The sequence below is a fragment of the Lagenorhynchus albirostris genome, chromosome 4 (assembly GCF_949774975.1).
Source record: "Lagenorhynchus albirostris chromosome 4, mLagAlb1.1, whole genome shotgun sequence".
NCBI classification, from domain to species: Eukaryota; Metazoa; Chordata; class Mammalia; order Artiodactyla; family Delphinidae; genus Lagenorhynchus; species Lagenorhynchus albirostris.
This window is the reverse complement of record NC_083098.1, coordinates 73,384,937-73,398,185: the sequence shown is the minus strand read 5'-3', so window position 1 is coordinate 73,398,185 and position 13,249 is coordinate 73,384,937. Positions and strand designations below refer to the sequence as shown.

At 35.1% G+C, this 13,249-nt stretch overlaps 1 protein-coding gene across 5 annotated transcripts in view; it reads left to right on the top strand.

Moving 5' to 3' along the window:
- The window catches only part of EXOC1 (exocyst complex component 1), a 61,742-nt gene that overhangs the window by 41,840 nt on the left and 6,653 nt on the right, over window positions 1-13,249 (top strand). For all 5 annotated transcript variants that reach the window (XM_060148114.1, XM_060148113.1, XM_060148112.1 and 2 more), the window contains 5 exons: window positions 5,541-5,704; window positions 6,341-6,448; window positions 7,750-7,826; window positions 8,402-8,630; window positions 12,152-12,335. In XM_060148114.1, the coding sequence (XP_060004097.1) occupies window positions 5,541-5,704; window positions 6,341-6,448; window positions 7,750-7,826; window positions 8,402-8,630; window positions 12,152-12,335 (762 nt within the window). The remainder of the gene's footprint in view (window positions 1-5,540; window positions 5,705-6,340; window positions 6,449-7,749; window positions 7,827-8,401; window positions 8,631-12,151; window positions 12,336-13,249) is intronic.

The window sequence follows — 13,249 nt, the reverse complement described above, 5'->3', positions numbered from 1 at the left end:
AATTCACTGCTGCAGAACAGAATAAAGAAAAAAGAATGAAAAGAAATGAAGACAGCCTAAGAGACCTGTGGGACAACATTAAACACAACAACATTCGCATTACAGGGGTCCCAGAAGGAGAAGAGAGAAAGGACCCGAGAAAATATTTGAAGAGATTATCGTCGAAAACTTCCCTAACGTGGGAAAGGAAATAGCCACCCAAGTCCAGGAACTACAGCAAGTCCCACATAGGATAAACCAAAGGAGGAACATGCTGAGACACATAGTACTCAAATTGGCAAAAATTAAAGACAAAGAAAAATTATTGAAAGCAGCAAGGGAAAAATGACAAATAACATACAAGGGAACTCCCATAAGGTTAACAGCTGATTTCTCAGCAGAAACTCTACAAGCCAGAAGGGAGTGGCCTGATATACTTAAAGTGATGAAAGGGAAGACCCTGCAACCAAGATTACTCTACCCAGCAAGGATCTCATTCAGATTCAATGGAGAAATCAAAAGCTTTACAGACACACAAAAGCTAAGAGAATTCAGTACCACCAAACCAGCTATATAGCAAATGCTAAAAGAACTTCTCTAAGTGGGAAACACAAGAGAAGAAAAGGACCTACAAAAACAAACCCAAAACAATTCAGAAAATGGTCATAGGAACATACATATCGATAATTACCTTAAACGTGAATGGATTAAATGCTCCAACCAAAAGACACAGGCTTGCTGAATGGATACAAAAACAAGACCCATATATATACTGTCTACAAGAGACCCACTTCAGACCTAGGGACACATGCAGACTGAAAGTGAGGGGATGGAAAAAGATATTCCATGCAAATGGAAATCAAAAGAAAGCTGGAGTAGCAATACTCATATCTGATAAAACAGATTTTAAAGAATGTTACAAGAGACAAGGAAGGACACTACACAATGATCAAGGGGTCAATCCAAGAAGAAGATGTAACATTATAAATATATATGCACCCAACGCAGGAGCACCTCAATACATAAGGCAACTACGAACAGCTGTAAAAGAGGAAATCGACAGTAACACAATAATAGTGGGGGACGTTAGCACCTCACTTACACCAATGGACAGATCATCCAAAATGAAAATAAATAAGGAAACAAAAGCTTTAAATGACACAGTAGACCAGATAGATTTAATTGATTTTTATAGGGCATTCCATCCAAAACAGCAGATTACTCTTTCTTCTCAAGTGCGTACGGAACATTCTCTGAGATAGATCACATCTTGGGTCACAAATCAAGCCTCAGTAAATTTAAGAAAATTGAAATCATGTGAAGCATCTTTTCTGACCACAACGCTATGAGATTAGAAATGAATTACAGAGGAAGAAACGTGAAAAACACATGGAGGCTAAACACTAAGTTACTAAATAACCAAGAGATCACTGAAGAAGTCAAAGAGGAAATCAAAAAATACCTAGACGCAAATGACAATAAAAACATGACGATTCAAAACAATGGGATGCAGCAAAAGCAGTTCTAAGAGGCAAGTTTATAGCTATACACGCATACCTCAAGAAACAAGAAAAATCTCAAATAAACAATGTAACCTTAAACCTAAAGGAACTAGAGAAAGAACAGCAAACAAAACCCAAACTTAGCAGAAGGAAAGAAATCATAAAGATCAGAGCAGAAATAAATGAAATAGAAACAAAACAATAGCAAAGATCAATAAAACTAGAAGCTGGTTCTTTGAGAAGATAAACAAAATTGATAAACCATTAGCCAGACTCATCAAGAAAAAGAGGGAGAGGACTCAAATCAATAAAATTAGAAATGAAAAAGGAGAAGTTATAACAGACACCGCAGAAATACAACGCATCCTTAGAGACTACTACCAGCAACTCTATGCCAATAAACTGGACAACCTGGAAGAAATGGACAAATTCTTAGAAAGGTATAACCTTCCAAGACTGAACCAGGAAGAAACAGAAAATATGAACAGATCAACAAGTAATGGAATTGAAACTGTGATTAAAAATCTACCAACAACCAAAAGTCCAGGACCAGATGGCTTCACAGGTGAATTCTATCAAACATTTAGAGAAGAGCTAACACCCATCCTTCTCAAACTCTTCCACAAAATTGCAGAGGAAGGAGCACTCCCAAACTCATTCTGTGAGGCCACCATCACCCTGATACCAAAACCAGACAAAGATACTACAAAAAAAGAAAATTACAGACCAGTATCACTGACGAATATAGATGCAAAAATCCTCAACAAAATACTAGCAAACAGAATCCAGCAACACATTAAAAGTATCTTATAGGGCTTCCCTGGTGGCGCAGTGGTTGAGAGTCCGCCTGCCAATGCAGGGGACACGAGTTCGTGCCCATTCTGGGAAGATCCCACATGCCGCGGAGCACCTGGGCCTGTGAGCCATGGCTGCTGAGCCTGTGCGTCCGGAGCCTGTGCTCCGCAACGGGAGAGGCCACAGCAGTGAAAGGCCCGCGTACCACAAAAAAAAAAAAAAAGGATCATAAACCATGATCAAGTGGGATTTATTCCAGGGATGCAAGGATTCTTCAATATACGCAAATCAATCAGTGTGATACACCATATTAACAAATTGAAGAATAAAAACCATATGATCATGTCAATAGATGCAGAAAAAGCTTTTGACAAAATTCAACACCCATTTATGATAAAAACTCTCCACAAAGTGGGCATAGAGGGAACCTACCTCAACATAATAAAGGTCATATACAACAGACCCACAGCAAACATCATTCTCAATGGTGAAAAACTGAAAGCATTTCCACTAAGATCAGGAAAAGACAAGGATGTCCACTCTCACCACTATTATTTAACATAGTTTTGGAAGTCCTAGCCATGGCAATCAGAGAAGAAAAAGAAATAAAAGGAATACAAATTGAAAAAGAAAAAGTAAAACTGTCACTGTTTGCAGATGACATGATACTATACATAGAGAATCCTAAACATGCCCCCAGAAAACTACCAGAGCTAATCAATGAATTTGACAAAGTTGCAGGATACAAAATTAATGCACAGAAATCTCTTGCATTCTTATACACTAATCATGAAAAATCTGAAAGAGAAATTAAGGAAACACTCCCATTTACCATTGCAACAAAAACAATAAAATACCTAGGAATAAACCTTCCTAGGGAGGCAAAAACCTGTATGCAGAAAACTGTAAGACACTGATGAAAGAAATTAAGGATGATGCCAACAGATGGAGAGATATACCATGTTCTTGGATTGGAAGTTTCAATATTGTGAAAATGACTATACTACCCAAAGCAATCTACAGATTCAATGCAATCCCTATCAAATTACCAATGGCATTTTTTACAGAACTAGAACAAAAAATCTTAAAGTTTGTATAGAGACACAAAAGACACCAAATAGGCAAAGCAGTCTTGAGGGAAAAACACAAACTGGAGAAATCAGACTCCCTGACTTCAGACTAGACTACAAAGCTACAGTAATCAAAACAATATGGTACTGGCACAAAAACAGAAATATAGATCAATGGCACAGGATAGAAAGCCCAGAGATAAACCCATGCACCTATGGTCAACTAATCTATGACAAAGGAGGCAAGGATATTCAATGAAGGGAAGACAGTCTCTTCAATAAGTGGTGCTGGGAAAACTGGACAGCTACATGTAAAAGAATGAAGTTAGAATACTCCCTAACACCATACACAAAAATAAACTCAAAATGGACTAAAGACCTAAACGTAAGACCGGACACTTATAAAACTCTTAGAGGAAAACATAGGAAGAACACTCCTTGACATAAATCACAGCAAGATCTTTTTTGATCCACCTCCTAGTAAATGGAAATAAAAACAAAAGTAAACAAATGGGACCTAATGAAACTTCAAAGCTTTTGCACGGCAAAGGAAACCATAAACAAGACCAAAAGACAACCCTCAGAATGGGAGAAAATATTTGCAAACAAATCAACAGACAAAGGATTAATCTCCAAAATTTATAAACAGCTCATGCACCTCAATATTAAAGAAACAAACAACCCAATCCCAAAATGGGCAGAAGACCTAAATAGACATTTCTCCAAAGAAGACATACCGCTGGCCAAGAAGCACATGAAAAGCTGCTCAGCATCACTAATCATTAGGGAAATGCAAATCTAAACTACAATGAGTTATCACCTCACACCAGTTAGAATGGGCATCATCAGAAAATCTGCAAACAAATGCTGGAGCAGGTGTGGAGAAAAGGGGACCCTTTTGTGCTGTTGATGGGAATATAAACGGATACAGCCACTATGGAGAACAGTGTGGAGGTTCCTTTAAAAAACTAAAAATAGAATTACCTTATGATCCAGCAATCCCACTACTGGGCATATACCCAGAGAAAACCATAATTCAAAAGGACACATGCACCCCAATGTTCATTGCAATAGCCAGGTCATGGAAGCAACCTAAATGCCCATCGAGAGACAAATGGATAAAGAAGATGTGGTACATATATTCCAATGGAATATTACTCAGCCATAAAAAGGAACGAAATTGGGTCATTTGTTGAGATGTGGATGGATCTAGAGACTGTCATACAGATTGAAGTAAGTCAGAAAGAGAGAAACAAATATTGTATATTAATGCATATATGTGGGACCTAGAAAAATGGTACAGATCCGGTTTGCAGGGCAGCAATTGAGACACAGATGTGGAGAACAAACGTATGGGCTCCAAGTGGGGAAAGCTGTGGCGGGGCAGGGGCGGGATGGTGGTGTGATGAATTGGGCAATTGGGATTGACATGTATACCCTGATGTGTATAAAATGGATGACTAATAAGAACCTGCTGTATAAAAAAATTAAATTAAAAAATTAAAATATATATCTACAGTTAATGATGTATGTATTATATTTTAGTTGTATTTTAAATATAACAAATTTTCAGGGTGTTGTTTTTTTTCTCTTCATTTTGTTTAGTTTTTAAAGAACTTTAATCAGTTCACTTACTGTAAAAGCAGAGTTTCTGGGTTCAGGAGTGTATTAAGTTGAATCGTGTGTAATTGACCTTTTTGGTAGGGCAAGATTAATTTGATATGGTTTCACCTAATGTGTTGATTTGATGTGGAGGTGAGTAATTTTGGGATATGGCAGGTTTTTTTGGAAATATAACTGTCATGTTAACTAGTACACTAGGGGGTCATTGACTTTCATCCATAGTCATGTCATTTGAGTGGGAAAGAAATCCTCATCTACTTTAGTCTAGAGAAATCATCAGGCAGCTTAATCTTTATGGTGAGACTGGGCGGGGCATAATGTGATCTTTAAGATCTTGTTCAGTCCTATTCTGTGATTCTGTATAGTTTCACTACTCTTTACAGTATGTTCAGGAATAGGACACAAATGTTAATGAAAGAGAAGGACAGCCTCCAATCTCTCCTCTGTGGTAGATTTACGCCCTAACTAGTATGAGCCCCAGAAGACCAAGACAGTAGAAGATAGCCCTGATTTATGCTATGGATCTTTTATTCGTGAAGTTCACAACTTTTAAAGTTGTATTATTTCTTAGGTCTTCATGGAAGTTCCGGGAAATTAACTGGATCTACTTCTAGTCTAAATAAACTCAGTGTTCAGAGTTCAGGAAATCGCAGATCTCAGTCATCTTCCTTGTTGGATATGGGAAACATGTCAGCCTCTGATCTCGATGTTGCCGACAGAACCAAATTTGATAAGGTAAAATAAAATAACAAGTACTTCTTAAACATTACTATTAGTTTTCTAGCATCAGTTTGTTATTCCTTTAATTGTGTTCAAAGATTTGGGCTCCGTTGGCTCTTTTAATTAACCATATCTTACTTTACAGTTCTGAATCTGAAAAAAATATTGTCACATGTCAACTGAAATGTGATTTATCAATTAAATGACATAACAGTTTTATTAAAGTTTGTTATAAATCATAAAGTGCTTGCAATCATAGGTCCAGTTATTTGAGCAACTACAGAGTAAAGAGGAAATAGCTGTTCTGAAGCTAAACTGTTCTCTGCAACGCATTAAATAAGTTTAAAAAGTTTATCTCGTAAAGCAATTATACTCCAATAAAGATGTTAAAAAAAAAAAGTTTATCTCTGTGTTCCTCTTTCCAGATTTTGAGTAAATAATTGTTGTGAGTTTTATTTTAAGTATGTTCTGGCCCTGTTATGCCTTGATAATACTGTATTGTCCTTTCAATCTTGAAAGTGTTTGTTTTGGGGATTCTATTGAGATTATAGATGAAGCATCCCTGGTCCCTGCAGAAAAGTAATTAAATGTGGAATGTTATTTTAAGCATTTTTGTTCAGTTCTTTGTAGGATCATTTTGGTTTTCTTCAGATCTTTGAACAGGTACTAAGTGAACTGGAGCCCCTGTGTCTGGCAGAACAGGACTTCATAAGTAAATTTTTCAAACTACAGCAACATCAAAGCATGCCTGGAACTATGGTATGGCTCACATTTATTTATTGGCTAGTATTTATGACCTGTAGCATAATTAGCCTAATTAATATATTGCCACAATTTCAATGTCAGAACAGAAAAAGACAAAATTTATAATTAAGGATTTTTAAAATACATTTTGTCATACAAGATACTAAAAACAATGATAGAGTTTGGGCATCTAATCTAATATTCCAGACTATTTTAGGCCTAAACATTGTCTAAATTAGTAAGGGGGGAGAATGTCTGAATTTACTTTGCAAAAAACTTTTTTTTTTTTTTGGCTGTGCTGTGTGGCCTGCGGGATCTTCCCGGAACAGGGATGGAACCCAGGCCCCGTGCAGTGGAAGCGTGGAGTCCTAACCACTGGACTGCTAGGCAGTTCCCACAACAAAACATTATTTAAAAAACAGTTTTAGTAATCACCAAGAAAAAATAGGATTAAAAAAATAAAAAAGATGTTTGTGTATATATACCATGGTCTTTATAAAAAAGAAAGTAAGAAAGAAAAAAAATGTGGAGGCCTCAAATCTGAATCTTATGGCTTTGTTACTAACTAGCTATGAGTCCTTAAAGCAATTATTTAATCCCTGTTTTTCCTCATCTGTGCAATAGGTATAATAGTACCTATTCATCATGCCTCTCTTGATGGCATAAGTGTAAGAAAGTAAAATGAGAGATTTGTAAGAATATTTTGAAGAACTTAAAAGCACAGTGCAAATTGAGTGAGTTTTTTTTTAGATTAAGGTCATCTTAAAAAAGAGAACCAACATATCAAAAGCAGGCCTAAAATGAATGACAAATTAATTATTTTAAATGGTTAGGGATTTGTTGTTGTAGGTGGTCCAGGTAGTTAATATGTTTACTTGTTAGCTTCTGTAAGAACTTTTGATAGCATTTTTTAATACCAAAATTTTATTAAAATGATCATTGAGATTTCTTTAATTTTTAAAATTCTCTCTTGAAAGTTGTTTCTGGATGTTTTTGTTGAGCTGCCTTTCCATTCCCATGCTTCCTCTGAGCCTCCTCAACCTTCTCTCTCCTCCTTTCCCCTCATTGCACACACACAAACACAACTTCTCATGCCACAGTAATTCTAAGATAAAATCTAAGAACATAGCACTTCCTGAACATTCTTAAACAGCATCCTAAATTGTATAGTTTTGTCAGTAATACTGCCTTTAAAAATCATTATTTCTCATAATATATTCTCTCCTAGGAATTTTAAGACTGAGCAGGCTATTGCTATATAAACTAGTCAAATTGTTGGTCTTTTATTATGTAAAGTACCTGAATAATTTTTGCAGACTGAAGCAGAGGAGCTAGATGGAGGAACGTCGTCACGGCAACATAATGCTGGCACACCACTGCCTGTTTCATCTGAGTATGTGTTTGTTACTATCTGTTGTTTATTTTGGAAAAAAAATAAACTTTAAATTGAGCAGGAAGGAGTGCTGCTCAGTGAGAAAAAAAATAAACTTTAAATTGAGCAGGAAGGAGTGCTGCTCAGTGAGGAGTTCACATGACTCTCCATAACTGACAGCACTCAGAGCATCAGCCTGTGTGCCCAATGTCTTACCGAACATCTTACTGAAGTAAAATTGGTCCTGTTTATGGCTCTTTGGCTCTTTTTGCTATAGCAGCCACAGAAATGCAAGCAATTTTGATATTTGCTGGTAGGAAGTAGCATTTGAATTGCAGTGTATTTCTCAGAAATCACAAAGTACATTTCAGGACCCGGTTTTACAAATGACCAAGTTACTTTGAGTGATAAAACTTAACTTCAAAAAAATATGTTTATATTGGAAACCACTATAGGATAATTAGTTCATCATATTTGGACAGTGTTAGTTGAAATACCAAATTTTAGTCATTTTATGTATACCCGGGGGATAAAGTTGAAGATGCATACACCTGAAGCTTGTAATAACTTCTATATTTTGTATGTTTTCTGAACAGGAAAGATATGATTCGCCAAATGATGATTAAAATATTTCGCTGCATTGAGCCAGAACTGAACAACCTGATTGCATTAGGAGACAAAATCGATAGCTTTAACTCCCTTTACATGCTAGTCAAAATGAGTCATCATGTGTGGACTGCACAAAATGTGGACCCTGCTTCTTTTCTAAGTACTACATTGGGAAATGTTTTGGTGACTGTCAAAAGGAACTTTGATAAATGTATTGTAAGTTCGTTTTTTTTGTTTTGTTTTTGTTTGTTTTTTAATAACTTAGAATTCTAATCGTTGCAAAAAAAATGTATTTAAACCAAGAGATTTCCAGCTTTCCACTGTGGGATCTACTGCCCAAAGCCTTGAAGCAGAGTGTTGGCTACAATTTACATGAACAGAGCTAGTTGGATGGTGCTGTGCCATCTAGTTTCCCATCTACACTGTGAATCTTGGCAAGTTCTGGAGTAGGAGGCATAGAGGCAGCAGTTGCATAAGAGATCCACTAAGTAACTGAAATTTCAGTTGACTATTAATGACCATAGATTTAATGAAACAATTGAAACTATCACTTGAATTTATTGTTTTGCTTCTTTTAATATACTCCAATAAGATAATTAATAACTGGATTATTTTAATTGCTTAAATTAGTTTATTAGTTTAATAGCTTTAATTAATAATCATATTGCTTTATTTTAAGAATAAATTGTTCTTATGTTAACTTTTGGCAATCACCATTTTCCTCCTTCTAATAGGGAACAAAGATCATTAACTTTTTTTTTTCTGTTAGGTTTTGGTAAGCTTGTAGGTATGAACTGGACTGGGCCAGGTTCTAAAAAAAAAGTTTCATTTTATTAATATATTTAGTATATAAAACTGGATATTTATTATCTGAATTTTTCTACTATGTAACCTCTAAGTTAAATCCAGCTTTTGAATAGCCATAGAAGAATGGGAGAATAATAAAAATATTAAGGGCAGTTAAAATCCATATTCTTTTTTATACTTTCTAAAAATATTTATTGAGATTCTAAAAGTTTAAAAACAGTCTGTGTCCACTGTAGAAACTTAAATGTCACCTCAACAGTCTTGTTAATCCTCCTTCCCTACCAAGTGATTTCACTTCGCATTTGAAGTATTATGAAATTTAACCATTTAAGGCTTATCCTCTTCCCTACCCTGCCTTCTCCAGAGGTGATGATAAACCTGGAAGGTCTGATTGCAAGCTGATAGCCAGAAGGAAAAGGAAGAACTACCAAAGGCTAAGATAATGAGTCCCATTTAACATAACTGGAACACTGAATCATGAAGACACTATATATTTACAGAATATGAAGGTTCTGTTGCTTTTATCAGGAAAATATAACTTTATATAATACCTCTCAACCCAATAGAACATAGTTGTTGAAAACGTAAGATGTAGTATCAGGTAGATGTAGACATGGGTTCAAAAGAAGTGCTTAGCACATTGCCTGGCACAGAATAAGAGCTTACTAATGGATCACTTGCAATGGTGGTGGTGATAATAGTACTAGTAATTAATAATAGTTTATTAAAGAATGTTCATGTTACTCTCAAGAATGGGAAGTGAAGATTAAATTAAGCAAAATTAACCTAGACAAACGTATAAACTCATTTTCTCCTAAATTGCGTGTATTTCTAAAGGATATACCTCTTATCACCAAAGGGAGAAGGATGGTTCCTTCTGCTGACTGTCATCACTCTCTGTGTCTTATTTTAACTCACATCTTCTCAGTGTCTGGTTGATTGTGTTTGCTCAGTGTTACATGTTTTGGTACATGGGACAAGATCAGAACCTCGGGCATAATGAATGGGTCTTTGTGTATTAAGACAGAAACATGAATGTCAGATGACTGCAGAAAGTGGAATAGATAGCACCTGAGTTTGGCACTTTCATCTGGTGGCCAAGCCCAAACTATTCTTCAAGGAACAGTGCTAAAAATGTTAGCCTAGCAAGAACCAGAGATAAAATTAGAAAGTAACTGACACATCAAGTACTACCAAGCTGGACTCTGCAATCCGGTACATTTCTTAGCTGCATTTAGTTTGCTTTTCAGGATTCCTCACACTATAGTGACATGGATTTGCACTCTTAAACCTTTGAAAATGATAAGATTTGGCTGTCTCGTCATTGTTTATTCTTGCCTTCTTTGTCATAGATTAATTAACCATATAAGCACAGGTTTATTTCTGGGCTCTCTGTTCTGTTCCATAAATCTATGTATCTGTTTCTGTGTCAGTGCCATACTGTTTTGATGACTGTAGTTTTGTAGTATAGTTTGAAACCAAGGAGCATAATACCTCTGGCTTTGTTCTTCTTTCTCCAGATTGCTTTGACTATTATGGTCTTTTGTGTTTCCATACCAGTTTTAGAATTATTTGTCCTAGTTCTGTGAAAAATGCCATTGGTATTTTGATAGGGATTGCATCGACTCTCTTGATTGCCTTGGGAAGTATGGTCATTTTAACAATATTAATTCTTCCAGTCGTTGAGCAGGGTTTATCTTTCCATTTGTGTTGTCTTCAGTTTTTTTCACCAGTGTCTTACAGTTTTCAGAGTACAAGTCTTTTACCTCCATAGTTAGATTTATTCATAGGTATTTTATTCTTTTTGTTACAACTGTAAATGGGATTGTTAATTTCTCTTTCTGATGGTTCCTTATTAATATACAGAAACAAGATTTCTTTGTTATCTGCAATCTTGCTGAATTCATTTATTAGTTCTAATAGTTTTTTGGTGGCATCTTTAGGATTTTCTATGTATACTATCATGTCATCTGCAAATAGAGTTTTACATCTTCCTTTCCAATTTAGATTCCTTTTATTTCTTTTACTTACCTGATTGCTGTGACTGGGACTTGCAATAACATATTGAATAAAAGAACAATTACTTTTCTAATCCACATGTCATATGGTTTTCAGGTTTTACCCCCAAAACCTCAACACAGTGAAATTTTAGGTAAGAGTTGAAAATGATCCAACACTACTTGGCAATGTAATTCTTACTGTGAATAGATCTAGATAACCTGAGAAGTACACAGAACCATAATTGAACCCAGGGATCATTTTGAACCCAAGTGTCTAGATTCTGTCTATATGAAACATCCCTTTTGCACTTTGTCACCATCATACAGAAGCACTTTGCTTACAAATTTAGAATAAGTAACTAATAGATACATGGAAAATTATATAATGCAAATCCATGGTAGAAATGCCTGTTCTCCTTCTCTGTCCTCATACCCCAAAAATACAGAACTTCTCTATCCAAACAAGTTTTAGGCTGCTATGATTTGGAAATAAGCTATGGTTCTCAAACTTGACCGCATAGCCACCAACCAGAAATAATCTTGAGAAATCCCGTGTGTGCTCTGATATCTGCTCTGTCCCAGAATGGGCAATCACTGTATACTTATCTTTCGTAAATGATAAAAATGTTTATTGGTTGTTTTTACTTTAAACAAAGACCTGAGGTTCACAAGCTTTGATTGCATCTTGTTTTAAATAATTTGTATATTTTTTTGACTTTATTTTCTTATGTAAAATATATGTACTTTTTAATCTGTAGAAATAGTTTTTCTTAGTTATCCGTATTGTATTCATCTTTATTTAGTAAACATTCAAAATGTTCTAGGTATTAAATTATGTCCTGTCTCTATGATGTATGCATTTGCTTTAAATTATATGCTGTTTCTAAGTTGCTTGGCTATTTTTCTCCCTTGCGTTCTGCCTATCTTTAGAGTAACCAAATAAGGCAAATGGAGGAAGTAAAGATCTCAAAGAAGAGTAAAGTAGGAATTCTCCCATTTGTTGCTGAATTTGAAGAGTTTGCTGGACTTGCAGAATCAATCTTTAAAAATGCTGAGCGTCGTGGAGATCTAGATAAAGCGTATACTAAACTTATCAGAGGAGTGTTTGTTAATGGTAAGCTTTTGTTACATTCTAAAGAATTTTTTGGTTGGTTTTCATTATTTCTGGTATGTTAGAAGTTGGGGACAGATATGTTCATTATTTTCCATATTCTATAGTCTTTTTTAAGTTTTCTGAAATTAAAGATTTCTTAAATTTGAAAAATAAGCAATACATAAAACCCATTTGTATTCACCAGGAACCACTTATATTTTAGGGTTCATATGTGCTTATCATTATGCAAAATTGAAATTCATTGTTTAAACACAAAAAATGATCTCCCGGATTACATTGCTTTTTAGCAAGAGTCTTCCAGAGATGATCAGCAGTGATGTCTGTGTAACCTTAAACAAATCAATTCACTTCTTTAGGCCTGTTTTCATATGTGTCACATAAGGTAGATTAATGCTAAAATACTATAATTCACCATCTTCCTATGTCAGATCACACAATTAAGTTACAGAAACAGTGTGGATGTGTTGTTTAATTTGAAATAAATGATCTGATTGCATCTATTCAGGAATTTTTAAAGCTAAAACATTGACAGGAAGTGGAATGATATCACCAGTTATAGATAACATATTTTCAGTGGAAACAGGTTTAGGGGAAAGATAGATAAATTATATGATTGAATGTTTGTATGGTTGATAGTTCTTTTAAAATTCAAAGTAGCTTTGCTTTTTCTAATTGTAAAGTAATATATGCTCATTACATACCCCCAAAAATCAGCAAACTGATTTTAAAAATCAAGAAGAAAATAAGGATAATTTGTAATCTAATCATGAAAAGATAACATTTAATTTTTTCCCTGCTAAACTTTTGAGTATATCTCTCTCACTGGTGTATATGTACATATTGTGTGTGTGCGTGTTCTCTAATTTTAAAAGTTTTATCATACCTTACACACTGTTTTGGAACCTACTAGACTC